Source organism: Peromyscus leucopus, chromosome 12, assembly GCF_004664715.2.
Source record: "Peromyscus leucopus breed LL Stock chromosome 12, UCI_PerLeu_2.1, whole genome shotgun sequence".
NCBI lineage: Eukaryota > Metazoa > Chordata > Mammalia > Rodentia > Cricetidae > Peromyscus > Peromyscus leucopus.
In genome coordinates, this window is record NC_051073.1 from 44,462,611 (window position 1) to 44,490,594 (window position 27,984).

At 39.4% G+C, this 27,984-nt stretch overlaps 1 protein-coding gene across 3 annotated transcripts in view; it reads left to right on the forward strand.

Annotated features, from left to right (window-relative positions):
- Positions 1-990: 990 nt before the first annotated feature.
- Alcam (activated leukocyte cell adhesion molecule) overlaps positions 991-27,984 on the forward strand; it is a 186,520-nt gene continuing 159,526 nt past the window's right edge. The window contains exons 1-2 of one of the 3 annotated variants that reach the window (XM_028867485.2): positions 993-1,129; positions 1,245-1,681. In XM_028867485.2, coding sequence (XP_028723318.1) covers positions 1,609-1,681 — 73 coding nt within the window. In that variant the 5' untranslated portion in view covers positions 993-1,129; positions 1,245-1,608. Of the gene's footprint in view, positions 1,682-27,984 lie in introns of all 3 variants that reach the window. The other 2 variants (XM_037209712.1, XM_037209713.1) reach the window with 2 other exon arrangements.

Consider the following 27,984-nt stretch of genomic DNA (forward strand, 5'->3'; position numbering starts at 1 on the left):
GCGACACGGCTTCCTGATGCTAAGCCTGGGAGGTGGTTCGAGCTTTAGAAATTGCCTGAGAAGCCTGCCCATCTGCTGGGTGCCTCGCGTTCTGGAACGGACCAGGAGGAGTTGATTTTTAATCTGAGTAACTCTGGATTTTGTTTTGTAATTTAAAATCGCCGCCTAATTAAAAATAAAAGTGACACTTTTTAAAAAGGGACGTTAGGAAAATCCGTATGATGTGGTGTGGTGTAGAGTCCTAATGCTCACCGGGAGGGAGATGCGGAGTGGGGGGAGGGAGGGCAGAAATCTCTTTTGGTTTCTTGGTACTGGATACTTGACTAAATGTTCTGCTTTCGGGAGGTGTGCGGGAGCTGGGACTAGGGCTAGAGAAGATAGGCGAATTAGAGAAGGAAGGAAGGAGTTTATCCCTGGAGGAGAATTATCCTGAACCAGCCAGGGACTCTTTCCATCTTTTCCGCCTCCCTCAGTCCTGGTCCAAGAGGACCAAAGATGCTCTCCTCACCCCCACGGTGCTGCCCTCATAACTCCACAGAAGCCAAAGGCGCGAGAGGAGAAAAATCCCTAGGCGTGAGCCAGTGAGTACTGAGCTGGGCTTCCGAGTGCAAGAAGACAGCTATGTGACTAGGCGGGGCGGACAGCAGATGGTCACAGATTGTGTGTCTTGGGGGCGCTGAGAACCTCGTGGCCAGAGCCAGTCCGGGGCGAACTCAGCCCGCTGTGCCCGGGGGGTTTCTCAAGCCCGCTCCTTATTGGCGGGTGTGTCCTTGGGAGGCGGAGTCAAGGGCAGCCCCGCCCACCCGGGCGCAGGCGGGGAGGCGGGTAGAGGCGGGGGGCCGTCAGGCTCTGCTCCCACCCCGGGGCCGCCAGCTCCGCTCAGTTCCCGGACTCGGTCCTGCAGCGCCTCTAGGCTGCGGATCCGCGCTCCAACCACCTGCTCCGCGCTGCCGCCAAGGAAGCTGGGCGGGAGGGAGGAGCGGGAGGAGGAGGAGGAGGAGGAGACAGGCCGCTTACACACGCCTTCCAGCCCTCCACTCAGAGCAGCCCGAGCCCGCGGCCGCCGCCACTGCTCCAGCTGCCGCCGCTCCAGCCAGTGCCGCGGCTGCCACCTGAGGAGACCCACACGGTGCGAGCCCAAGGCGCTGCTGCCCCGCCGACCCCTTTCGAGGTCCCCCGTGATCCGTGCGCGCTGCAACTCTCACTGCTCTTCTTATCATCTCCTTTTTTTTTTTTTTTGCAAGAAGAGAAACTAACCGGAGATTGCAGCCAAGAAGAACCGCGTCCACCTGGACTGACTACTGAAGCGTCTCCTGGAATTAAGAGGGTCGGTCGCCCGTCCTGGGAGGAGCAGCCAAAGACACCGAGGGAGGGCGTCCTGGAGGGGGAGGGAGGAGTTGCGGGTGGCGCGTGGAGGAAAGTTGCGTGTGGTGTGGTCTAGACCCGACGGCGCAGCGCCACGATCCCCCGGGGGACCGTGTGTCTAGGAAAAAACGCCGTTGCCCCCTGAGTCGGGACCCAGGAGCGAGCGGGCCCCGTGGGCCCGGGGACGACGCCCCCTCCTGCGGCGTGGACTTTGTCGGTGGACCCTCGAGGAGGAGGAGGAATATGGCACCTAAGGTTTCTCCTTCTGGCCGTCTGGTTTTCTGCCTCTTGATCTCCGCCGCGGTCCTCAGACCAGGTAAGCAATGGTGGCCTCTGGGCAGCCGACTGTCGCGCTTGTGGTGGCCCGGGGGCGGTTCCCTGGGTGGCCTGGGACTGTGTGTTCCAGCGCGTGGTGGTTGGGAAAGTCAGGGAGCTGGAAAGGCGCGCGGGGACGCGGACCTGTCCCTGGGAACAGTCACTTGTGTCACACGTTTTAGGCTTGACTGGTCAGATCAAGTTTGGGCAGAGAGAGAGAGAGAGAGAGAGAGAGGAGAGCGAGCACTGAGGAAATCTCCAGGAACTTTGGATGAGGCTTGGCTTTGAGGCTGAGGAGCCCCCAGGATTTGCTCTACTCTCTCCCCAGCACGGTCCCTCCGGTCTCGGGGTGTCAAAGTCCACGTCACTGAACCCAGGGCAGTTTCCTTTCGCTGGGCTTTGAGCTGAAATAACTGCCGGTACTTTGTCATGATAAATCCCCTAGTAACTTCCTCTTGGTCATAATATGAAGACCTGGGAGGGAAGGCCGGGGGCAAGGGAGGGCTTTGCCCATCTCAGAAAAATAAATAAATAAATAAATAAATAAATAAATAAATAAATAAATAAATAGATGAACACTGAAACAGCAGCTGCATCGTCTGGTGGGTGGTGAGTTGTAGGGTTGATGGCAGCCGAGTCACGCAGCGTGGACTGGGTTAGCAGCCAGGTTTGTGAGCCCTGTGTGAGGGATTTCTTGATTTCCACCCACCCGGTGATAGCGCCTCAGTTCTCACTTCTACGCTGAGTCTTCGAAGGAAAATGATAAAATTCCCACCAACCAGAATATCTTGGGGGGGAAATCCCTTTGCTCACCCTAGGGGACATCCCTGGCCCTGGCGTCCACCAGCTGGCCTGCGGGCTGACACACCATAGTCCTGCCTTCTCGATATATGCTCTCCCAGTCTACTGGCCCAAGGGGCAGGCACTTTTCCCTGCGGAGCCCGAGGATCTAACCTTTTGAAGTTTTGATTTTCTACCCTTTAGTGGCTAGTTGGGGGTTAAACTACTATTCCCTGTTATTTTGGCTTCTGCCTGCTCCCCCCACCCCACCTCCCCTTTAGTTTTAAATCAAGAAGGAGGGGAAAAAAGGACTGACTTCCTTTTCGCATCTTTTATCCCTGTACACCCCTTCAATTGTTGGCAAGCTGAAGCCACAGAAGAGGGTTCAAAGGCTAGGAATCTTTCTCAGGAAAGAAGAGAAAGTAAGGAGGCCACAGGAGCCTGAGATTCTCCTCCTCCTTCTTCTCCTCCTCCTCCTCCTCCTCCTCCTCCTCCTCCTCCTCCTCCTGCTGCTGCCGCTGTGTGTGTGTGGGGGGGGGACGTTGGGGGGTTGTCTTCACCATATCTCTATATCAAAGTTGCATTTGTGAGGTAATGACTTTACTGTTTCTGAGGCTGGGAAAGACACCGGGTGGCCAATCTCAGGCTCTGGGGCGGGGACCCTCAAACCTGAGTAGCGCCGGATTTAAGGCAGGTAGGGCAGAGTCACAACACTCAGAAGATGAGCACCGGCCCTCCTCTCTTGTCTTGCACAATGAAGACTCACTTTTTCTGGATCCCAGTGTAGGATGGGGGAAGGGCACCTTGGAACCCTGGTGAAGAGTCAATAAGGGAGCTTGGGAGTCAGTGTGAAATGTGACAATACACATGCCTATGTCCGCTCTTGGCTTTAACCCTCTCACACCAGGCTCCGAGGCTGTCACACTTCCACCCCCGGACTGCAGCACACAGCAGTTAACCTTTCATGCGGTCGCGCTGGAATTTCTTTTCAGTTGGCCCCGTCGAAAAACAGGTTTTTCTTCACTCGGAACTGCCAAGGGGGGGAGAGGTTCCTCTTTCAGACCTGATGGCAATTCTTTCTGCACCGCAGGCTCCAGTCCAAGCCACCAGCTGTGCGCTTTCCCGCAGGAGCGCGCCTGCTGATCGGGGGGGGGGGGGGGGGGGGGATCGCAAGCCACAAACCCCAAAAATTCACTTTTCCCCTGAATGATAGCGCTGACGCAAACTTCTCCAAGGGACCTCAGAGTGCTTTCAATGGGAAGATCGTGGTTGTTGTAAAGGCACAGGGTCTCCAGCAAGTGAGTTCAGGACAGAGAGTGCGCCCCTTGCAGTGTCTTCTGCAGGGGGAGCCTTGAGAGTGAGGTACTGCCTAGCTTCATCCTTGGGGCTCATTTTCCTGCCTGCCTCATTTCTGAAGCAGTTTTAACAGTATGTGTCAGGTGCCAGAGGACAGACGCTGCTCCTGCAGGTCTTTTGCCTTGACGAGGACCACAGTAGTGACCCATATGTTTTAGGCCTCTTGTATAATCTGTTTTGAAGGAAAAGGGAGGCAAGACTTCCACCAACAAAATCTGAATGTGATAAAGGCAAGGAAGTGTGTGCTCAGCATCCTAGGTGGCAAAAATCTCATTATTCTTGCAGAAAGAGCGTCAGCCTGTGGTGACATTTTGTACTGCTTTAAAGAAAGCTTCCCTTGGTTGTTTGCAAGGAGGTGTGGTATGGCAGTTAACTGTTTCTTCACTTGAGCCATCTGAGCACAGCCCTCCCTGGGATTTTTTTTTTCCATTTTTCATGAGGATACAAGGTTCACTCTAAGACTTTAGGACGCATAAAGCTGTTCTCAGTGGGGTACCATCGTTTATCAGTTTATTTCATTAGTTCTGGGAGGGGGGAAGCAGCCACTGAAGTCATGTCCTTTCAGATCTCTCACATGGGATTATTAAAATTTATTAATTTTACAAATACAAGCTGCCACAATAGGTTGTTGTTTGCTTGGTTTATTTAATCCAATAGCAATTTACAATGTAATGGAGTACTGCTTGCAGCAAATTGCTTTTCTAGGCTTGGCTCAAAACCTAGGTCTACATTTGGGCGCTTGAACATGACAAGAAACCTTTTGAGGCTTCAGCTTTCTCCTGTGAAAAGTAAAAAAGAAAAAGGAACCATGAATCTATTCCTTGAGACTTCCTCCAGCTCAGACACTTTTTTTTTTTTTTTTGTATTGAGGTAGAAAAACATTTGGACTGACAGAATCATTTTCCAATAATGTGTTTCTTATTCTCTCCTTCTGGACAAAATTTATTGCTAGAAAGATTTCAGTGTGTATCCCTACTGATAACTTTCTCTCTTTTTCTCCTTTTATAAATTCATGAGAATGTGTTGTGCTTATTCTTCCAGGACCAATCAGGACAATCAAAATAACATGAGGCGGAGTAGGGATGGTGTGGGGGGTTATTAGTCTCCCATTCACCTAGGAGTGGGAAAGGTTTTAGACCTTAGAAAAGCCTGGTAGTGTAGCCATCTGCCTTCCTCTTAACTGTGTGTGTAGTTCTAGAATTAGGTATAAGCTGGCTGGCACTAAAATGCACATATAACAAAACTTGTTCTACTAACCTAATAGTGCTCATATGATACAGAGAATACAACACACGGAAACTTTCATGTCACTTTAAAAGCTATAGAAATCCAAGCTATTTTGCATTGCTAATTCCCAACTTTTCTGACATTTTAGGATATTCAAGCTCACTTTTTTTGTGATAGAAATTCAGATGGGAATGCATGTATGTCATTGACTTGTTAAGTAGGCAGTCAACAAGAGCCCACTCAGTACTCTTAAGTACTATTTATATTGAGGCTGGCATTCCAGAGTTCAGTTTCTTACCTATTGCATCTAAGAATGCTGTGGCATGACCTTGAGAGCTATTGTTCTGCCCCTGTTTCTCATCAACAGAATTTTCTTTTTGTGTAATTCATGGTTCTGATTGTAGTGAGATTAATCATTCCACAGAATTGCATTTTTAAAATGTGTAGCTGTAAGATGTGCTATATTAAAATGCAAAGATATTAACAAAATATTTTTAATCTATTCCACTTAGTTATCTCTTTATTGTTTTATTAAAAGGCGCCAAAATGTTTCTTTCTTTTCTTTTATCTTAGTCCCTTTTTTATGCCCCCAATTCTTATGCCATTAAACCCAGATCTTACCGGAACTGAGTGCTGATTTGTAAACATTTTTTCGTGTGTAATAGCAGTATTTTTAAGGCAGTGTTTTAAATGCTTTGTGATCATTATGTCTTATATTCCAGACACACCATTTGTTTAACATCAAACATGAAAGAGTTCTTTAACCCAAGTAGACACATCTGATTTATATCTGGGAATATGGAGAGGAGCCACACAGGTTCCCTATTTTAAATATAAAAGTGCATTCATGTCTTTGTGTGTACAAAGAGAATCAGTCACTTCAAAGTGTTAATTTTGTTCTTTGTTGTTTTCACACAGGTCCATGCCATTGCTGGCATAAGACTTTTGTGACGTACAAAGAATTACATCATTCACTGAAATAACAAAAACTACCAAGAATATTTTCTTAGGAGTGGTGATAAATTAATGTGTGTTTATTATTACTTTCAAATTTTAGTTCATTTTCTTCCCAACGAGAACTAAAAAGACTGGAAATGTGTCCATTTCTACCTTTATTTACTTTCTTATTTGAGTATTTCCTTTCCCTATGGAAAGCAAGGTGAAATTTGGAAGAATATATATATATATATATATATATATATATATATATATATATATATATCATGCCATTTGACAAAGCTGTAGTCTACAGTTATTCAAGTATTCTTACTATATGTAAAACGTTACATATTACTAGAGTTATAAATATTTTCATTCAGCTATTTATTTAAACGACAAATCTCATATTTTTTTTTAACTTTTTTGTTGTTGACTAGAGTAGCATATATTTCAGAAAAAAATGGTTCAGAAATGTTGTGATATTTAGTCATTGTCTTATGGTAACCTATTATCATTGCCCATTATTGTAGTGTGTGTTCCAGGAATGAAATTAGCTTTTAATGCTTCTTCTTATTTATCTAGTCAGTTCTCAATTACCCATTGTATCAATGGGAAAATCAGAGTTGCATGCAGTGCATAGCAGTCCTCATCAAAGGATTATTTAATGTGACTCTAAGTTGAGTTACTTAATGATCATGCCTGTATTTGGTCTTCTAAGGGTTGATTGTATTTAAAAATAATGAAATCAAGCTATGTGGGGAATAGATGGTTCAGAAACTGGGTATCTAACTTCTGTGTCTGGTTTCTCCTTTCTCCTCTCTGTTTTCTGTGTCCTTATGAAATCTTGGTCAAAGTAAGACTATAAGACTAAAAACATCATGTTTAGATGTAATTAAGTTTTTACAGTCTTTTCAAATAGTAGAAATGTCACGAACTCTTGACAGTCACAAGGAAAACATCCTATGGTTACGTTATTTCATCTAATCTTCAAATTTGTCCAGTCACATGTCAGTCACTTAGATGGGCAAAGTTAATACTTTCCAGATTGGGTAAGAGTTTGCCTTCCCTAAGCAACCACTTTCTTTGCAAGTTTGTCCCGTTATTTTATATGAGTTTCTATGAATAAATAAAGAGGTGGTTCCTTTTTTCTTGATGTAAGTTGGCTTGACAACTTGGTACATTGATTCCCCAAAGGCTATTTACATACCTGCTCTTAGTAAAAACAGTAGTACTTTCAGTGGATTTCAAGGTCATTTTAAACAGTGGCAACCAGTAATGTAAAATTTATAAATAACAGAGGGAAACTGAATTAAAAGAAGTTTATAATTACTGAACACACAACAATGGAATAGCTTTCTGCCCCAACCTCCTTTTCTTCTCCCTGGCTCATGGCATAGGCAGTTTTTTCCTGGTGTCCTCCTGCCATGAAGTACTGTGTCACTATGGGCCCAAAACAAGGGTGGCAATTGCATTCCAACTGGAAACTTCAGAACTAAGATTCAAAACCTTTTCTCTTTTTAAGTCGAGTTTCTCAAGTGTTTCATTATAGTAACAGAGAACTGCCAAGCAGAACATAATTATTACTAACTGTTCCATCTACATATTTACCTTCTAATACTTAACTATAAAAAATACATTTGTCATCCTGAAAAAGTCCATATTCCTAACATTTTAAAATTTAAATGTCAGTTATAGTGAAATATCATCAAGAGATCTGAGCTTGATTCTTGTCCAGTACATGAAAGATGGAGTTATAGCCTGCTTTTGTAGTGAGTTTGCTGGCTTAGATTCATAGTAAAAAAAAGGGGGGGGGGAGGCAAAAAAAAAAGTGTGTGTGTGTGTGTGTGTGTGTGTGTGTGTGTGTGTGTGTGTTGGGGTGTTTGAGAGAGACAGACAGACAGAGAGACAGAGAGGCAGACACATACACACACAGATTTACCAGGATCTTCCATTAATTTCTTACTCTTAAAATCTTAACCTATTGAATGAGAAGATGGAAAGTTTCATGTGGGAGAGAAAAAACAGAGATTGAGACCAAGACTCATGCTTTGGCATGTCAAAAGAATGGCATAGAATACTGTGGGACCTCTACATAAAGAATTTGTTACCAGTCAAAGGGCACATTGTTGGCCAATCTAAATTCAAAACTCACATGACTGCTCAACATATAAAACATTCAGTAACTGCTGAGTCCTCGGAGTGTGCAGAGCAAAGGGCTGTACTTTGGGATGAGGAAGTAGACTAATTACTCGACAGCTAAGAGGCCATCCCTCCAGCACCGTGTTCTCTGGGAAGCAGAAACTTGAACAAAGTGTGTGACTAGAGCTAGGGGGATTGCTAGGTGCTGCAAAAGAATAAAGAACAGTTTACATGGCAGCACCCTGATCTAGTTGGGGTTAGGATAAACTTGGAAACGGTTTAGCAGTGATAACTGAGGCATGTGCTGAGGAGGAAGCCAGTAAATCTATAGGGTCAGAGAGTAGGAGGGATAAGGAGACTGGGGGTGAGGGGAATGGGGCTCTGACTCAGAGACAAGTGGTACCTGTTCCTTTTTAACGAAACTAAACAAGCTCTAAAAGTGGTCACAGACGCTGGGGGATTCTTGAGGTTGTTTAATACTTCCCTGCTACCTGCTAATTTGCTTGCCAATGTGAGGCTCAGAAAAATCTGTTTCATTCAAGTACTCATACAGTGACAGATAATTGCACAAACACTTCTCTCCTTGAGGAGGAGTAAGGACTCATTATATCCACATTTTTGCAATTTTCCTTTTCCTTATCAACACAGTTTAGAGATGAAGAAACTGCCATATCAGAACATTTGTTCCACCTCACCTAAAACCAAAAAAATATTATGCATTTACTTAAATTGGGACACTGTGATGAACATTTTGCCATTCTTGGAAGTGTAGCTATTCCTGTATCTTTATTGTATATAGAGCAATGAACATTCTTTTAGATGCTACCTTCTATATGTACAATGATATTGGAAGGAAGATATGTTGAAAGTGAAATTCCTGAGTTATATAACATATACATTCATCATTTGAAGAGAAAGTCTAAAATTACATTTCAAAAACCATCCTCCTTCTATAATTGTGCTATTGCCATATAGCAAACATAAAGAACTGATTTCATATAATCAAAAGATATTGTAAAATATAGTTATGAGTAATGGACATGCATAAACAATGTACATATAGAGAGCAGAAGTTACAAATATATTACTGCCTGACTTCATTGTACACAGATGGAGCCATTGATGATGGGAAACTTGGTTCATATGGTTTTTTAAATTACCGTTCTTTACATATAACTTGACACCTAACTTCTAGAACACCTAACTTTTAGAACACAAGCTGTAGTTGGGAGCAATGTTTTCTTCCGCTCACAACTGTGGAATCAGATTGGCTGGCCCGAAAGTAGATTCAGAGGAAGCCACATGTGTGCCTTCAAAGTATTTGACACTGCTTTCCCTTACACAAGTGACTGCCGAATATTTGTATTCATTCCCTGAAGGTACAACATACACTGTGGTGATGTAACTAATGTCATTTGCAATGCCCCTGCAAGAGATCTTACTAAAGCAAACTTCACATATTTTTAAGTAAATCATATTTTGAACATTTCTTCCAGCAATTCTGTGGATCAGGGTCATCATTTAATTTTTTGTTAAAGCTGAAAAATAGCATTATTTACAAACACTTAAGAGGTTAATAAGAGTAAACACATTTCACCCTGTAATCTTTGGACCTATTAAGAAATATGGGAGTGAAATATACTTCATGATGACTTTTATATAGAAAGAAGCATAGCAATCTCTATTTGGAAAGTTTCCACCAAGAATATACTGAAGAAAACGTTTTTAAAACAAGGAAAGTAATATTCACAATAGAGTTAAGATGTAGTTTCAAGCTCTTTCTGCCTGTTATTTATGCTTTTATGTCACATTTATTAACTTAGTTAACGTGTGTGTGTGTGTGCGCACGCGCGCGCGCGCGCGCTCACAGTGTGAGGATGGAGGTCACAGAACAACTTGCTGGGGTCCATTCTCTCCTGCTATTTGGGTCTTGGTAATCAAGCTCAGATCATCAGGATTGACAGTAAGCACCTTTGCCCCCAGAACTCTCACTGAGTTCAAATGTGTGGCTGTATACTTTATTCTGAAGGCATAGTGGTGACATTTTAACACACACACACACACACACACACACACACACACACACACACACACACACACATATATATATATATATTTGATTTTGTTTTGTTTGTTTGTTTTTTAGATATGGCTTTCTGTGTGGCCCTGGCTTCCCTGGAACTTACTCTGTAGACCAGGCTGGCCTCTGACTCAAAGATCTGCCTGCCTCTGCCTCCTGAGTGCTAGGATTAAAGATGTAAGCCACCACTTCCTGGCTGACTGTTTATATATTTATAGAGTTAAGCAAGATTCTTCATAGGATAGTATTCTTGGTATCAGGTTAAGGAGAAAAATAGAATGGATATTTGCATTTATCCTTCTAGATAAATAACCTGTTTGACTCAGCCTCTGGATGACAACCTAGTTCTTAAATATAAGTTATTTAAGAAATGTCTGTTTAGTGAGGAACTCAATGTTTATATATATATATATATATATATATATATATATATATATATATATATATATAATTTTACAATACCATTCAGTTCTACATATCAGCCATGGGTTGCCCTATTCTCCCCCCTCCCACCCCCTCCCCTTACCCCCAGCCTACTCCCCATTCCCACCTCCTCCAGGACAAGTCCTCTCCCGAGGACTGCGATCAACCTTGTAGACTCAGTCCAGGCAGGTCCAGTCCCTTCCTCCCAGACTGAGCCAAGTGTCCCTGCATAAGCTCCAGGTTTCAAACAGCCAACTCATGCAATGAGCACAGGACCTGGTACCACTGCCTAGATGCCTCCCAAACAGATCAAGCCGATCAACTGTCTCACCTATTCAGAGGGCCTGATCCAGCTGGGGGCCCCTCAGCCTTTGGTTCATAGTTCATGTGTTTCCATTCATTTGGCTATTTTTTTCAATAATTGAGTAAAACTGAAATTTATTATAAGCCATAGTCATCCTAGGGACCTCCATGCTATATATATAGCCTCTATGGTTCTATGGGTTGTGGTCTGATTGTTATTATACTAAAATATTAAATAAGTATGTTTATGAAACAGACTATGAATCAGTTATTACCCCTTTGATGATAAGAAATGTCCCCCATTTTAAAAAACTACAAAATAGAGGGAGGGAGGGAGGGAGGGAAGGAGGAAGGGAGGGAGGGAGGGGAGAGAGACACAGACAGAGACAGAGACAGAGAGAGACAGAGAGAGGAGTTGAGATTCACAGGATTGTTTTGGAGGTATGATATAGAATTAATCCAAAACGTTCAGAGGGAAATCATTAGAACTCTTTAAACAGTAACTTCCTGTTGTAGGTTGTATGATACACACTTGGTGTTAAAACCTATTCTGTACTTGTGACAGCCATGACTTATGGCTTCAGGACTGGATGTCATTGAAAGAAGAGCTGCAGCTGTGCTCAGGCGTTTTTTGTTTGTTTGTATGTTTGTATGTTCATTTTTGTTGTTGTTTTCAGGTAGTTTTCTAGCACTTGTCTGTTTTCTCATTCATAAGTTGAGGATGATAATTATCAAATATATTTGATGTAAATATTCAAGAAGGTAATGAGTTCGTCTGGCATTTCCCCATGCCTGACACACAGTGGACTTTCAATAGTTAGGAATGGTTTGCATTCCATTTTCAGAAATAGTGTTAAAGCTATAATGAAAATTGAACATTATTCTCCTTTATTACTGGAATTTAACAACTGCTTCTACAAATACTATGCATTTTAAAACTCAATTAGTTAATAGGTTTTGTTGTGAACAACAAATTATCAGAGGAAATTACCACAGGTAATAGATAGGAAAGGTACAGCAATGCATGAAGATGATATTTATTTCTATTGACAAAAATATCACATGTCTTTATAATAATCTGTGATAAATAATAAATTAGAATATAATTACCTGAGTAATAGAAAACATGTTTTCCTACTCTCCTAGATTTCTACAAGACTTACAGTCTACTTGCTTCTTATTTTCTCTAAAATCCCCGTAATTCACACAGCTACAGCCATATTTTCACTCTGTGGAGTCTACCATCTTTACTTTGTAATTGGATTATAATGAAAGATATTACTTGTGTTTTGGCATGAAAATTTAGAATTTTTTTTCACCACTGAAAGTCTAATTTATAACAGATTTCTATAAAGTAAGTGCTCATTTCATTGTGTCCTCCATTATAGTTTAGAATTTCAGAATGTGGCTTCTCAGCTGTGAAACTTATGTCTCCATGCTTTGCTATCCCATCTGAGTGGAACAATTGCTTTGCTCCCATCTCTGAAACAGCCTATGCCCTGAGGATGTGTCTCCTGAAGTGAGGGCCACAATAGAGTTGTTGGGAATGAAAAGTCATTACTACACATAAACCTCAGTCAATTCTGTGGCTGCCAGAGCATCGGCTCTTAATAAATGGGACTATAATTTATATATTTTATCTTTAAACTTTTCCCTCCAAATATAATTGATATGCGTCCATTGGTTCAGAGAAGAGAAAACACAGATTCTTCAAAATTGTGAACCTGCCAGCTCTGGTGTCTCTCCACTTGGCAGATTGAAGTGGAGCACGGTGACGTGGCTATAAAAGGAAGCGAGGAAAACAAACGTGGTGTGACTTTCCCCGAGTGTCATTCTAACCTCCCTTTGATCAAATCCTCTCCGCTGCCATCAGAGGGATACCAATGTGAATCGAGTCGTGTAGCTGCCTGCTTACAATACATCCATTGCTCTTCTGTACAGTCAAGGTAAACTTGAGCTTTCAGTTTAGCATTTAAGGTTCTTAAAACTTTCTTGCACAGTCTTCCTTGGAACCCATGTTGGAGCTTTATTTTTAAATATGCCATGCCCTTTCCATTCTCTGGGTTGCTTACACACATCTCTGGCCTCTGTCTTATGCCACACTCTCCCCTCCCATCCTCCCACAGAACCTCTTTAACTGAATGAGTTGTGTTTCCATCTTTCGGAACACTGGTGAGACGCTCTTTCCTCCAAAGACTCCTCCCAGATCTTCCCCAGGCTCATTTCATTATTTCCTGTTGTTTATTTATTCTTGTTTCTCTTTCTCAAGAGTCTTTCTGTTCCTGGAGATAAGGACTATGATGTCCTAATCTTTCTCTACTCAGTGTATTCTGATCTATATTTCCTCAGTACCTGTGCCACTGTGTAATTGAATTAGTCAAAATCTCAATTCTTTGTAAAAAAGGGGGCATAATTTTATAAATTCCCATTTATTTATTTAGAAGATAACTCATGTATCATGGCACACATGGAGTCCAGAGAGCAACAGACAGAAATTATTTTTTTCTTTCCACCGTGTGGATCTTCAATATGGACTTTTGATCATCAGCCTGGGTGGCACATTCCTTTACTAGCTGACCCATCCCACTGTACTAGAAGTGTAAGATGAATTGCTAAACGGTCTTATTAATAATAATAATAATAAAAAACCCGGAGCCAAATATTGGGGTGAAAGCTGAAAAGCTGAAAGATCAAAGAAGCAGAAAGAAGCCAGCCACATTCTTACTGCTAGGAAATCCTCAGCCAAGAGAGATCTACTTTCTTTATGCTCATGCCTATATCCCTGCTGTGCCCTAAACCATTTTACTTCCTCTCTCCCCTCAGCTACATCACTTTCTCTTTCTGCCCAGCTCTACCACTTCCTGTCTGCCTGTATAGACCTCCAGACGTCTATGGTTAACTAGTGCTGGGAATTAAAGGCGTGTGCCACCACACCTGGCTCTGTTTCCAGTGTGGCCTTGAACCCACAGAGATCCGGATGAATCTCTGCCTCCCTAATGCTAGGATTAAAGGCTTGAGTTACCACTACCTGACTTCTATGTTTACTATAGTGGCTGGCTTTTTCCTCTGGTCTCCATACAAGCTTTCTTTATTAGAACACAAATAAAATATTACCACACAGAAGCATATTTTAAATAAGAAAATATATTCTCATATTAATTCAAAATAACCATAAATGAAAGTTTCCATTTCCTTTAAGAATTTAGGGGGAAAAAATAACCTTCTTTTAAAACTTATGCACAACTTTACTCCTAGCACTTTGGAGACCAGACAGGCAGATCTCTAAGAGTTTGATGCCAACCTGGTCTACATTGTCTACATAGAGATTTCCAGGACAGCCAGTGCTACATAGTGAGACCCTGTCCCAAACTAGTAATTAATAAGGTAAAATAAAAACAAAATCATTACCCTAGTCAAATGAAGTGTAAATATATGCAAATGAAGTATAAAAACAAATGGAACATTTGTCTATCTAATTGTTTTCAAGTATCAATACGGACTAACATAAAATAAAAGCATCCATAACTGGGAAATAGTCTTGAAAACTTTCTTCTGTTTTATACAGTCTGTATATTAATATGAGGTCATCTATGTCTGTAGGTTTCTGAAGATAGTCAAACTAACTATACTTCTGTTTCTAGTTAGTAGCACATACTCAAAATTGGCAATGAATGCTTGACATTACTCCTATTTTTTCAAGTGTTAGTTTGTATTTTCTTTGTGTGTGTGTGTGTGTGTGTGTGTGTGTGTGTGTGTGTGTGTATCTGCATACAAGTGCAGCTGCCTGTGAGGGCAACTTTCTGGAGTCAGAGATTTCATGAGCAAATTAATCAGCCACTTAGGCACATAAAACACATTTACCATTAATGCTTTTCAAAAACAGTGCAATAAAAAAGTTGGAAAAACACCGGATGTTCCATTTTGCAAGTGAACTGTAATGATGACTAGTTAACAAACCTTCAGAAAATACACAAAGTTGAGCATGCTGAGTAATGCCTATAGTTCCAGTACTGGGAAGACTGAGGAAGGAGATCAGGTACAAGGCCTGTTTGGGATAGGCAGTGGAGTCTTGTCTCCACAAAAAGATGATATTTGATTTTTACTGCAAAATAACCCTAGATCTGGCAGGATGGATCAGTGGGCAAGGATGCTGCTACCCAGACTGGTTAGGACAGTTGTCTTTGTCTGCTCTGATTTAGCTGCACAGTGGCTTAGGTATCCCTCAATACCAGATTAAGCAGAAGTTGGGGTCTGGGTGCAGGCTCCCTTTCTGGGATTTATTCATAAATAGAACTTAATTAAATCCATTCTCAGGAGCTTAGGACATTACTCCTTCCACTTATTTTTTTGTCAGACTTTTTCCCTCCCATCTGCACCCTATATTCTTCCCTCTTTCCTCTAATTCCCATGATTCCTATTGCTAAACTTTAGACCTTGCTTCCTCACAGGCCTGCAATCCCAGAACAAACTTCTGTCTCTGTTTTCCTGCAAATGGTGGATTTTTCTTTCAAAACTCAGTTTTATAAAACTTAAATTCTCTTCTTTATTATCAAGCTAGGCCCATGTATAAGCACACTTGTGGGCAAAGTTATACAGAAAGGACAGGTAAGAACTTACATCTTTCTACTCTTTGTCCAGCTCAGAAATGTCTCCGGTTCAGAAAGCTTTCCAATCCAAACTCTATCCTATAACTCTAAAGCAACCAAAGGTACGCTGAGCAAAAATACCTAAGCAACTTTGTTTTTCCAGGTTTAAATCTGTCTGTACTTAAAGTCATATTAATTGATGATGGGTCAAGCTGATGAAGTGTTAGTTTCCCTCTTATTTATTATTATTATTATTATTATTATTATTATTATTATTATTATTATTTACCACAATTCACTTTCTAAAATAGAAGTTTGGTGATTTCTCCATGAATAGAGAGAATAACATGGGACTAATTATGTTTTCCTCAGTGGTAGGTAGTAGTCACTCAGACTGTTTCCAAATGAGGCTATTACAGGAATGTTAAGCAGAAATAAAAATAAAATAAAGAATCCTTTCTGTCCACACACATGCACACAAACAATACAGAAAAGAAAATAAAAAAGAATGAAACCTTCATACATAACTCAAACTCTTGAGCTGTCAGATCTTTTATTTACCTTTTCTTGGTTGTTTATTTTGCCTTTCTGAAAATATTGCCCAACCTATTAGCTTTTCCTCTTTTAGATGTTTCAGGATACTTAATCTACTAGAAACTTAACTGCAGAACTTGTATGTGGAGGCCCACAAAGTTTTCCTAGTGAGATCTGAGTTTGCTTTACCCAGCAGGGCTGCATTAGAGGATTGCTTGACCGTGTGTGGTTACCAGGTGATTGGAAGGATCTACACTTGGCTGAGCTAGGGGGAGGTCTTTTGCCCTACCCCTTCGTATTCCTATAAATAGCCCTTTAGAAGAGACAGGAAGGGGCGGTGGATAAGGACCTGGGCCCTCCCGAGGCTATCCTGTGTTTCTGTTTCTCTCCCCTCTATCCGTCTATCTAATATTTCTTATCCCTCTGTCCTCGAGAGTTCCCTGTCATAAAATGTAGGAGCCAGGCTCCCAGCTGAACTCCCAAACTTGTGTGCATGTTCATGAACCACAAATCTATATTATTAACTGAAGTTTCTTCAAAAATAATAAAATGCAAGAAAAAAAAAAAACCAGGAAACTGACCTTATGCAGACATCCCATTACTCGGTGATTTAAGGAGGAAACATATGAATGTTGATTTGTCACTGTTGAGATTACAATGGTTCAGGATCATAGTTGTTCCCTGGCTACTCAATGACTGATGGGGCAGTGACATGGATGATTGGAGAGGGAACAAAAGACTTGGCTTCAGTTCTCTACGTAAGTTGGGTTAGTCACTGTGTATTTTGCTTCTCTAAGTATTCACTTGTTCAATGGTTATGTTAGACTACAGCCTAGTTGGCTCTCTTCCATGGTAATTGTATGATTTTGCTCTACTGCCATATAAAAATAATCACTTCATCATCTCTGTTCCGTATTATTCGTGCTTTATTTGTCCTCATAACTATGCATTATTAGGAGCTAACCATGTAACGCTTTGCAGATTGAGATCCCCAGTGATAGTGGACCATAAATAAAATAATTGAAACGTTGAAATAAAAAATATGATACAAGCAGAGTGTGAAATTAGGTTAGACAAGGAGCAGTGTAAGTTTTCCCCTATGCCATTGCTAAAACAAGGCTTCTTTTATGATTTGCCTTTTTTTTTTTTTTTTCTGTTTAAGACAAGGGCTTGTTATGTAGCCCAGGCTGGTCTGGACATCTTCTTGCCTAGTGTCCTTAGAGTTGCATTTACTGACATGTACCTCTAAGTCTAGCTAAACAAACTTTTCTTAAGACTGTAGTATAATGCTTTATTGAATGCTTTACAATTTTAATGAAGCTGTATAGAATCAGAATTGGCCTGCAGAGAAACAATACAACTGATTGATTAAACATATAGAGTACATGTCTGTAAGGAAAGAGAGCTGGAGAAGGAAGGGAAATAAATGGCTGCTAACAGATGAAAGGCACGTGGTTGCTGAAAGCAAAAGCTCATCCCCTGACTTTGTTGGTTTTCAAAGAAAGATCAGGCACCATTATTCCTGACAACATTGCAAAGATCTAGCCATTCTACTATTTGCAACTTTGATGTGTTAGGATATGCTAGATAGATATTCTCTGACCTTTATTTTCAACTTAAAAATTCATATGAAAGAAGGATAACTTTTTGATAAATTTACTGACAGGTGCCTTGTTTTCCTTATCCATAAAGCAATAAGAATGGCAGATTACAATTTCTAATTCTAGAAATTTTTTCTTGGATTTTGAGCCATTGAACCTAAATGTTTGTGACTACAGAAATACTTGCTAAAGAAAACTTACATTGAAATAAGAAACTATGTATTTCTTACTTGTTCTTTTTAGCTATAGAGTGAATTCACTTCTAACTTAATTATTATTAGATTCCAAATGGTTTTCACCACACCCTGTGGATCTGACTCTTGAGGATTTGAACTCAAGAGGCTTCATGGTAAAATTTCTAAAGAAAGGGATAAAGAAGGTGTGGAGTTGGGTGGGAGGGGGCAGTGGGGAGTTTCTGGGAGGAGTTGTGGGAGAAGAAACAGTCACCAGAATGTATTGCATAGAAAAACATTTTCAATAAGAAATACGACTTACTCATTATGAGTGAAATGACTTTATTAAAGATTTCATGAAAGAAAAGAAAGAAAAAAAAACCATTTAAAACAAGTTATGTAATTTGGCAGGTCCCATGCTGTCTCTAAGCCTATTTTTTATCTGCACAAAGAATAATAGTAATTACTGGAGACAGTTGTTGAAAGAACGAGGTGAGATAATGTTTGGAAAGTGATTAGCAAAGTGAAGGCAAGTAGGATAAGCCTGGGATTTCTGGCTATTGTTGTTTTTACTTTCATTGTTATTAACATCTTAAGGAGAATGTTTTAGCATAATAGACCTTCTAAAGAGAGGTTAGATATTCAATGTACTCAACCATAATAGAAAAGGAAGGGATCCATACAAAATAGAAAATTTTGTTGTTATAATTATGTTTGTCTTTGTTTACTAAGATATAAAAAAGTAAGAAAACAGAGTGGCAGAATTATGTGCATATATTGGATGGTAGCAAACAAAGAGTGGAATACATTCACAATCAAAGTCATTGCATGTTAACTTGTTCTTCCACAAATGCTCAAAATAGTTACTGTTATCTCTGTAAAGGATACCTGGGAGTAAGTATCATTTTTAACTCTAAAATCTCTGAATTATTGTTATGTTTAATTCTTTATTAATTAAATAAACTACTAATATCAAAATTATTGTAAAAGAGCTACCATCAAAACTAGAGACAGCAATATTGTCTCCAGTACTAATGTATTTATTCTGAAATAAGAAACCAGGACACAAGTAGATATGATTCTTTAAAGATTTGGTAACAACCATACACATTTTTCTTTGTTATTTTTTCCTTCCTTTCCCAAGACATGTGATAACATTCTGACTTATAATAAACTTAAGGGACAGAATTGAAGTGATTTTCCACTTTCATAGTATTCAAATATCAGTCACGTAGGATGAGGTTGCTTTGATTACTTTTGATTGGTTGGTTAATTGATTTGTGTATAAAAATTTAGTTGAAAAATATTACCAAACTATGAAGAGCAGAGCATAGATGCATTAATGGCTGAAGTCCATATGTGATGGTATACAAAAGACTTGAGAAGAAACTGAGAAATTGGGGCTTTAAGCTTTGTATCAGTGACTTCTGAGGCAAATATCAGATTGTGCTTAATGGAGTGGATTATTTTACAAGTTTCCATCACACTATTCCAGGAGAAACTTTCCCTCAATTCATGCAATCTTAATTATTAGACTTTGATCCAGTCAATTAGTAGACAGCATGTGCTTACACTCACTCTACAATTCTCAAATAAATTGAGTTCTGATGATTCCTGATGTAAGTATATTTGCTTAACATTGTTTAATCTTGTCCCCTAACTTAAGATATTCTGAAAGCCAGTGTTTGAGAGACACTGTTTGCAATGAACTATATTATACAACAAGATATGGTGTTCAGATTTGGGGTTATTTGGTTTCCAGTATCTTCTGGAACTATATTTCTGTACTATAAACAAAAACATACAGAAGATTGTTGATGTAATCAACAGTCTTATTAAATAAGAAACACAGAAACAATGTAAAAGAGAAAGCTGAGAGGTCAGAGCTCAGAGCTAAAATCTCACCCTTCCGCCTGCGGTGTCCCAGCTTCTTGTAGCTAGAGTTTTCCTGCCTTGCCCACAGTCAGGACAAATCTTTGTCGCCTGCCAGTCCCACAGCCGCTCAGACCCAACCAAGTAAACACAGAGACTTATACTGCTTACAAACTGTATGGCCGTGGCAGGCTTCTTGCTAACTGTTCTTATAGCTTAAATTAATCCATTTCCATACATCTATACCTTGCCACGTGGCTGGTGGCTTACCGGCGTCTTTACATGCTGCTGGTCATGGCTGCAGCTGGCAGTGTCTCTCCACCTCAGCCTTCCACTTCCCAGAATTCTCCTCTCTCCTTGTCCCACCTACTTCCTGCCTGGCCACTGGCCAATCAGTGTTTTATTTATTGACCAATCAGAGCAATTTGACATACAGACCATCCCACAGCACTTGAAGATCATAGCAACTAAAAATAAAACTACTCTTCATTTCCATAAGCAACATGACTTTCAATTTAAATTATTCAGGACCTAATCATAAACTCATTCAAGTACAGGCAATCATTAATTGTGGAAAAAGACTATAATAACATTATTATTGTTGTGAAAATTTTCTATTGAGTTAGATACCTTGTCCTTCCTAAATGAAGCAAGACTAAGGGTTTTCATGAATACACCTGACCACATAAGTTATAGAAAAATTGTATTGCCAAGCCATTTTCATCAATTACATACCATTTCAAAGTATAGCAATCTAGAGTATAAAACATTTCTGTTATTCTAAGTTACTGTATAAGACTTGGGAAAGTATTAAGTCTCATCTTTTTGTGGGAGATTCATGGCAGCAGTGTAACCGACTTAAACACCATGAGATCTAGAAATGCTTGTAACAACAATGTTCATTTTTATTCATTTTAAATTCATTCGAAATGTACGCATAACTCACAAAATTCAGAGAGGCTCCACGCTGCCTCATTCTCTGCATGACTATTGTCTCTGGAACCTTTTGAAAACATCACTCGTGAAATGACTCTCAGATGATAGGCTGCCTGGGTAAAGGCTTCATACTTTCAGAATTTACTTTGGCATTGAGAATTCCAAATTATCCTTGTTTCTAGGACTTCTTTTGTGTCTGACATTTTGTTCACAGGTAAGGAAAAGCTAATTTAAAAGATATTAGACAATAAAGTATATGTCAACATGTTTATAAAGAAACAACTAGGAAACAGGACAAAAAAAAATACCAGAAAGAAAGATGATAAAATGAAGACAAGGTGTAAACTTGTACTTTCTAAAATTTAGAAATACAACAAATACCTGCAGGGAGGTAATCTGCAATCCCGAGGTGTTTTAACTGACCTCACTCATCAAGTATTGAAGCGGGGCTGATTCGAGTGAAAAAAAAAATGCTGTCAGTTTATGAGCTGAGCTGCATGTCTTCCAAGGCGTTATGACTCTGTTCAAATCACAAAACAAGTCTAACTGCTGCCAGGGCAAATGGCACATGTGTTTTTACAAAGCAGATCAGTGTGTTTTCTCAAGAGTGCCATGCCAGTGGCCAGCTACTGTGCTCTAAGTAAATACACGAAGAGGTTACAGGTAAGCCATACGCAGGTGAGGGAATTCAGATTTTAATTCTTTGATAGAGGAAGCCACTAGAGTACAGAGCATTAGGGCTGTGTTTCGTTCCATTGTGTTTCTCCGTGATTGCCCATGATGCATGTCTCATTTCCTGTGTGTTGATACCTGAGATAGTGATACAGAAAATGGTTGCTGGGGGTGGGGAGCTAAGGGCAGCTTACGTGTCCTAAGACTTGTGTCTGCTCCAGTCTGGAAAACACTACCCCACAGTTCCGGATGAATATCCACTGCCCACACTTCTCTCCACCCGCTGTTCCCCCTGCAGCAGGCCCATGGACAGGTCTCTGCTTTGTTGGTATAGTTTACATCTACTGAGGTGTCAGAGATTTCCTGAGACTCTTTCATTCCATGGAGCTTGTCAGTATTAAAACACGCAACAAAAACAAGGTATTAAGCAAATTCCACAGTGTACACATAGAAATACCATTCCATATTTTAGAATTACAGGGTATGCACTTGGAACCACACTTCTACAGCTCCCTCAGCTATGTCTAGAACCATTATCAAAACAATATTGGCTTTAGGTAACGCCATATCTTTCCCACTTTAATATCAACTGCAGCCATATGAAAACTGCATCAAGCTATTTGCTATATTCTGGGAAAAAAAAGTCATTTAATATAGTCTACAGCTTACAGATACAGCCACTGTTTCTACTGGACCCCTCATAATGGCCTTGTGAGATCTGCTCTATGTAGTGGCACTTTTCATTAATGCAAAAAGTAGTAGTCATTTCATAATTGCTGAGGTAAATATGAGTTTAATATTATTGACCATGTTACAGTGATTTTTTTATAATTTGTCACTGTGATTTTGCTAATGAGAAACATAAGCAAGGGATGCTATAGAAGGTAGAAAGTCATCCTGGGACCGAATTAGAATGAGGTCGGGAGCAGCATCAGCTTCCTCTCCTCACCTTTTAGACTCTGTTCCCTTTATTCATCTGTCTTTCATCTGTTTATCTTCTATTTTTCTGCATACTATCCTACCTTGATCATAAGGGAATATGATAGCTATTCACTTCTAAATTTTGCTTTTAAAAAAAAATTCCACTCAAAAAAAGTAATCAGCATGTTTTTGCCTAGTTCTTATTCAAAATTCACAGGGGAAGGAGTCTCATTGGCTCATCTGGAGTCAGGTGTGCCAAGTAAGACCAAAGGACTAGGAACGAAGCAGGGAGAGTGGGCTGGTTTCTATGTAAGTCGAAGAAAAGTTCAAGAAAACCTAGAGAAAGACTGGGAAGGAAAAGTAGCTTAACTGGTAGTTCTGAGACAGTCACTGTGTGGATAAAATGCTGTAGGACTTGGGTCTGCTTGCAAAACATTCAGGAGTACAATATCTCAAGAAGCTGTGTATAGTAAGTAGCTAGGAGATTTTTGTACTTCTGGAATATTTAAACAAAAAATACGTATGGGGTGAAAATGAAACAAATGAGCTTGGAAATAAAGGAAGACTGATTAAGTCTGATAGGCAGGCAAAAACATGGTTTACAACTGTTTTGGGCTTAGTCCTCAGAGATAGAATCAAAAGACTGACAAAGAACGCAGTACAAAGGACAAAGTTAAGTTAAATTCACTTGTGGGAGACATGAAGTTTTGGATAATCACCAGCAGTATCCAGCGAACAGGAGTAAATTGACAGCCGGACTCCAACTTCTCCACTCTCCAAGCCTCACTTTGTGTCTGTTTCCTATCCTCTGTCATGCATACACGGGAAATTTTACCCTAACTGCAAGTAAAAATTCATTCAGATGAAACATTTTAAGTCAGCTGAAAAAAATTGTTATAAATGAAATTTATTTACCAGTACCCACAAAATACCAATAATGACTTGAAATACCTGTTGAGACTGAGAGTGCTTGAAATATTTTTTGAGTAACTTCTAGGATTCAGCCAATGTACTGGGTTAGGTTCTGGCCAGACATCAGTGAAGAATGTGTGTGTGTGTGTGTGTGTGTGTGTGTGTGTGTATCTTATATTTTGGTAGTCTGGTGGTTCTCAAACTTGGACATATATTCTAATGAATGCAAAGCTTGTTCAAATTGACATTTTGGCCCAACCCCTAGAGTTCCAGACTCACTATTTCTGGCATGGGAGTGGGGAATTTGCATTTCTAGCATGGTCCATATGCTGCAGGTAAGGCTTGTCCTGGTCACACTGTGAGAGAAGCTGTGTGAGGAGGGACAGCGCTGCTTATGTGTCGAGACTCTTGTTAATCTAGTCTCTACTGGCCCAAGTCAGTTTAGTTATTTTTTTATCCTGTTTAGTTATTTCCATGAAGAGAGAATATTTTCTATAAATCTAATCTGATTTCTGACTATTGTTCAGCTGTATAACTTAACAAAATTATTGATAACAAGGTCAAGTAAATACAATTTCCAAAGACTTGTTTATACAGTAAAAATATTTCTTCAGCTTTATGGCCTAATTTCTAATTTAATTGTTGCTTTATTTTTAACAGGAAACTTTTCTTTCTGATTATTGGTAAACATCCAGTCTTCCATACTCTTGTAGATAGCCAGTGGTTCATTTATTGCAATAATTAAGATGGATAACAGCATGCCAGCTGGAGTGACTGTGCTTGTGTTTAGTGTGTGAATGATTTCACTGGTAGGAAAGCCTCTTTTGCAGCTTTTGCTCCAGTCCTGTCTCTTGCATTCTAAGCCATTAGCCACAGCATGTTTTGGAAAGCTATTTAGAAAGAAGTTGGACATATTTACCAATTTTTGGTAACTATTAGTTCATATCTTCAGTTTTCTTGGTCCTGAGTATTGCCTCTCACTTTCATTATGCCAAGGAATAGGGTGAGAAAAAGAAAAGCCTTCTAGGATTTGTAAGTCTAATTTTTGTTTTCTTACATTCATAATTTTATCTTGTCCTAGTTCTCAACTCCCCAGTTTATGACTCTTAAGTGACTGTAGGCAGTTTACTCTCAATACCTACAAGTGCAATGCTAATGTGAATTTCTCATAAGATTCTGAAAGCCCATTAAAATGGAGATGGCAAAAGACTTGTAAAAATACTACTTGCACTTGGACACCATTTTTATTTCAAAATAAATGTACTTCAAGTTCTAAAAATTTTATTCAGATAAATTTTGGACAGTGGTCAGGTAATGTCTACTTCTATCTCTCTCTACATCCAGCATATTTCAGTAAATAATTGTTGACCTAAGTTTATTTTTCCAGTTTAACTTCAAAGGAAATTGAACTCCTGTTACCTTTCTGCATTAGAATAGTTTATTGTTCTGTGTTCACAATATGAATTTTTCCTTTTAAACATTATATATCTAAAAAATATACTATAGAAGTTGTCAAAATGGTACTAGTTAGTACCCATGTCAATAACTCACTAAAATACGCCAATAAACTTAATAAGGAATTTCCACAGGTAATGCATGCATACTGTTCATATTCTTATTAGCCTACTAATATTCATGGTCTACAATCCTTTAATTTTCTTACTGGGTTTCACTAGGAAAACAAACAAAAATCTAATGAAATAAACCAAAGACTCTATTGGGTTAATGCCTGTAGTATTTATTTGTATCATCATTATGATTTAATGTTATATCTTGATAGTCTTATGATTTCAGACTAATTTTTTAGGTTGTCTTTTCTCAATGACCCAAACAGTGAAAAAAAAAAAAAAACAAAAAAAACTGGTCTTCCCTGGAAAATATAAACGAGCTGCTTATACAAAGAAAACAAGACTCACTCTGTTTGCCAAACTTTGGCTCTTTTTCAGCATTCTCCATGGGCCTGAGAACACAGAGCGCTCTCACTTACCGGCTAAAATTAACTTGCTTATCAGACAGCCTGTGTTCCTTTGTATGAAAACTGTTCTGAAGAGAAGCTAGATTCGCCCGAGACCTCCACACCCTCTTCCTCACTGCCACTACTTCTTCTCTGTCAAAGACTTGTTACTATCTTTATTTTTATTCATCTACTAGTATTGTAGTGCTAGGAATAGAAGCCAAGGCCTGGCCCTTTCTAAAATCACTCTGTCAATTAAAAGAACTCCAACCTATTTTGTCGTTATTTTTTTTTCCTTTTTTTTTTTTCTTTTTTTTTTTTTTCTTTTTTTCGAGACAGGGTTTCTCTGTGTAGCTTTGCGCCTTTCCTGGAACTCACTTGGTAGCCCAGGCTGGCCTCGAACTCACAGAGATCCGCCTGGCTCTGCCTCCCGAGTGCTGGGATTAAAGGCGTGCGCCACCACCGCCCGGCTTGTTGTTATTTTTTATGGTGATTTTACATCTTCTTTTTTTGAAATCATAACAGTTGATAGGGTAACCACATTGTTCTGTATAGGATAACAAACACTCTATAGACAAATTTAAATAATGAAAGGAAGAATCAGAAAAGTAAATATCCCTATTTTGAATCCTCAATGTTATGATGGAGTGTATTTTTTATAGCATGTTCAGAGGTATTTGAGAGCTTCTATTCTGCTACTATAAAACAGACTTTTTGTTTTGTTTTTAATCAGGTTTTAAAAACTGCCTTTGAAGCCCAAGTATCTAAATATTCTAGATGCAATTTCATTTTTGAGTAGCAAACTAAAATATGTATATATATTACTGTTTTTATATACATATAAATATACATATATACATACATATACAAATACTTTAACTGAATTCTAAATTTTAATACTTAGAATGTTAAAGTAGTCTAGAATAATAGGCTGCTCTGACATAATGCATCATTTACACTTATATAATGAGTTTATTAATATCCTTCTGTAACATACATTTGAAACCATGATACAGAATGAGAAGAATGTCTATAAGTTCTTAGCCATGTTATCAGAGGTGAGCAAAAGGTTATTGGAATATATGCAGAGGGAAAGAATCAGTCCTAGATAGAATTGAAGAACTAGTTAAGTGAATGTTTCTATGTGGTGGGGTTGAATTTTCCATGGTCAAGCAGAGAAACTAATTTATTCATTTTGGATACCTTAAGAAGAAAGGGAAAAACTAACACTAAAGATGTTTGAGAGAATCATATGGAAACTGACTATTTAATAAACTTTTAAAATATACACATGCATATACACAAACACATACATATATGCAGACATACATACACATATATGATATACACACACATATAAACACACACATATCACAATTATTCAGAGTGCAGAGAAGAAGTGTCAGTGGCATACTTGACCATAAACGTAACATCTATACCACACTATCTGTGAGTATATGGGAAGTATAATTTGTTCTTGTTGGATTATAAAAACAGAGGTCAAGAATTGAGGTGTTGTGTGATGGATCTGGGTTAGTCAGAGGGAGAAGCTGGGTTTGAATATTGTATGTATGTATGAAATTCTTTAAAAAAATCAATAAAATGTTATATTCTGAAAAGTATTTTTTTACAAAGTATGCAAGAGCTATTCCTAAAATGTATTTTTTAAAGATTTTTGTCAATAAATTTAATCATTCATAATAGTGGGTTTCATTATGACATGTCCATACATATGCATAATGATTTTTATAGTATCAATCCCTCATTATTCTGTCTTATCCTCTTCCCAATCCTACTGAACCCATCCCTCTTCTGAAATTATGCTTTGATTTCTTTCTTTCTATGTGTCTGAACCAATAAGTTTAAATATGATTATTTGCAGGAACATAGATGAGGGGTAATTTACAGAATCAAGGGTAACTTACACATATGTTCACCACCAAAGAAAGTGACAAGTTGTAAGCTGATGACACAATGAATATGTTATAAAATATTTACTGATATGAGCTGGTACTCAGTAGGTACAGGCAATTGTCCCTAAGCCTAACAACAAGGAGAGAGAGAGAAAGAACAAGAGAGAGAGAGAGAGAGAGAGAGAGAGAGAGAGAGAGAGAGAGAGAGAGAGATGTGTACAGGTGAGTGTGTACATGTCATAGGGAACATGTGAAGGTCCAGAGTACAGATTGAGAGTTGGTTCTCACCTTCTACTTTGTGAGGCCCAGGAAGTGTGCCTAGAACTAGAAAGCAGGTCTAGTCGTTGACTTCATAGTTATTAACAATAACTCTAAAAGAAATATTTTTTTTTCAAAACACTCTTATTCTCTGGATGATATTGTTTATCTTAGATAGAAGAAATCAAGTAAAAATTTCAATGAACCCCACTTTTCCTGCTTTTGATTATGTGGTGATCTAGATGCCCCGAGGCACAGAAAAGGGATCTAATTCAGTGATTTTCAACTCTATCTATTCCTCATGATCATCTTGGCAGTGAAAATAAGAGTAACCAAGTATCACCAGTCAGTTATGTACTAATCCCCAGGTCTGGGACTCTGCCTTATGTCTTTATTGGGAAAGTGCAACAGACTCTAGAATGTAGCTCTGGTTAAGAACCACGACTTCAATGAGACAAACAGAGAGATGGTAATGACAATGTGATTCTGTGATGGGAGTAATGACAAATGTCATGAGAAGCAAGTGACTGTTAATAAGACCAGGGAACTTCACCAGACTTCCCCATTTCAAGTAAGTGCCATATACAGCAGGCAAGTAAGCAACTTCAGTTAGATTACCCGATGACTACATTTATACTCAACGGGAATTTTTTGTTGGGAAATATGTCAAACGATTTGTCACATTGATAAGAATTCCCTGTCCTAAGCATGAGTGATTATTATGT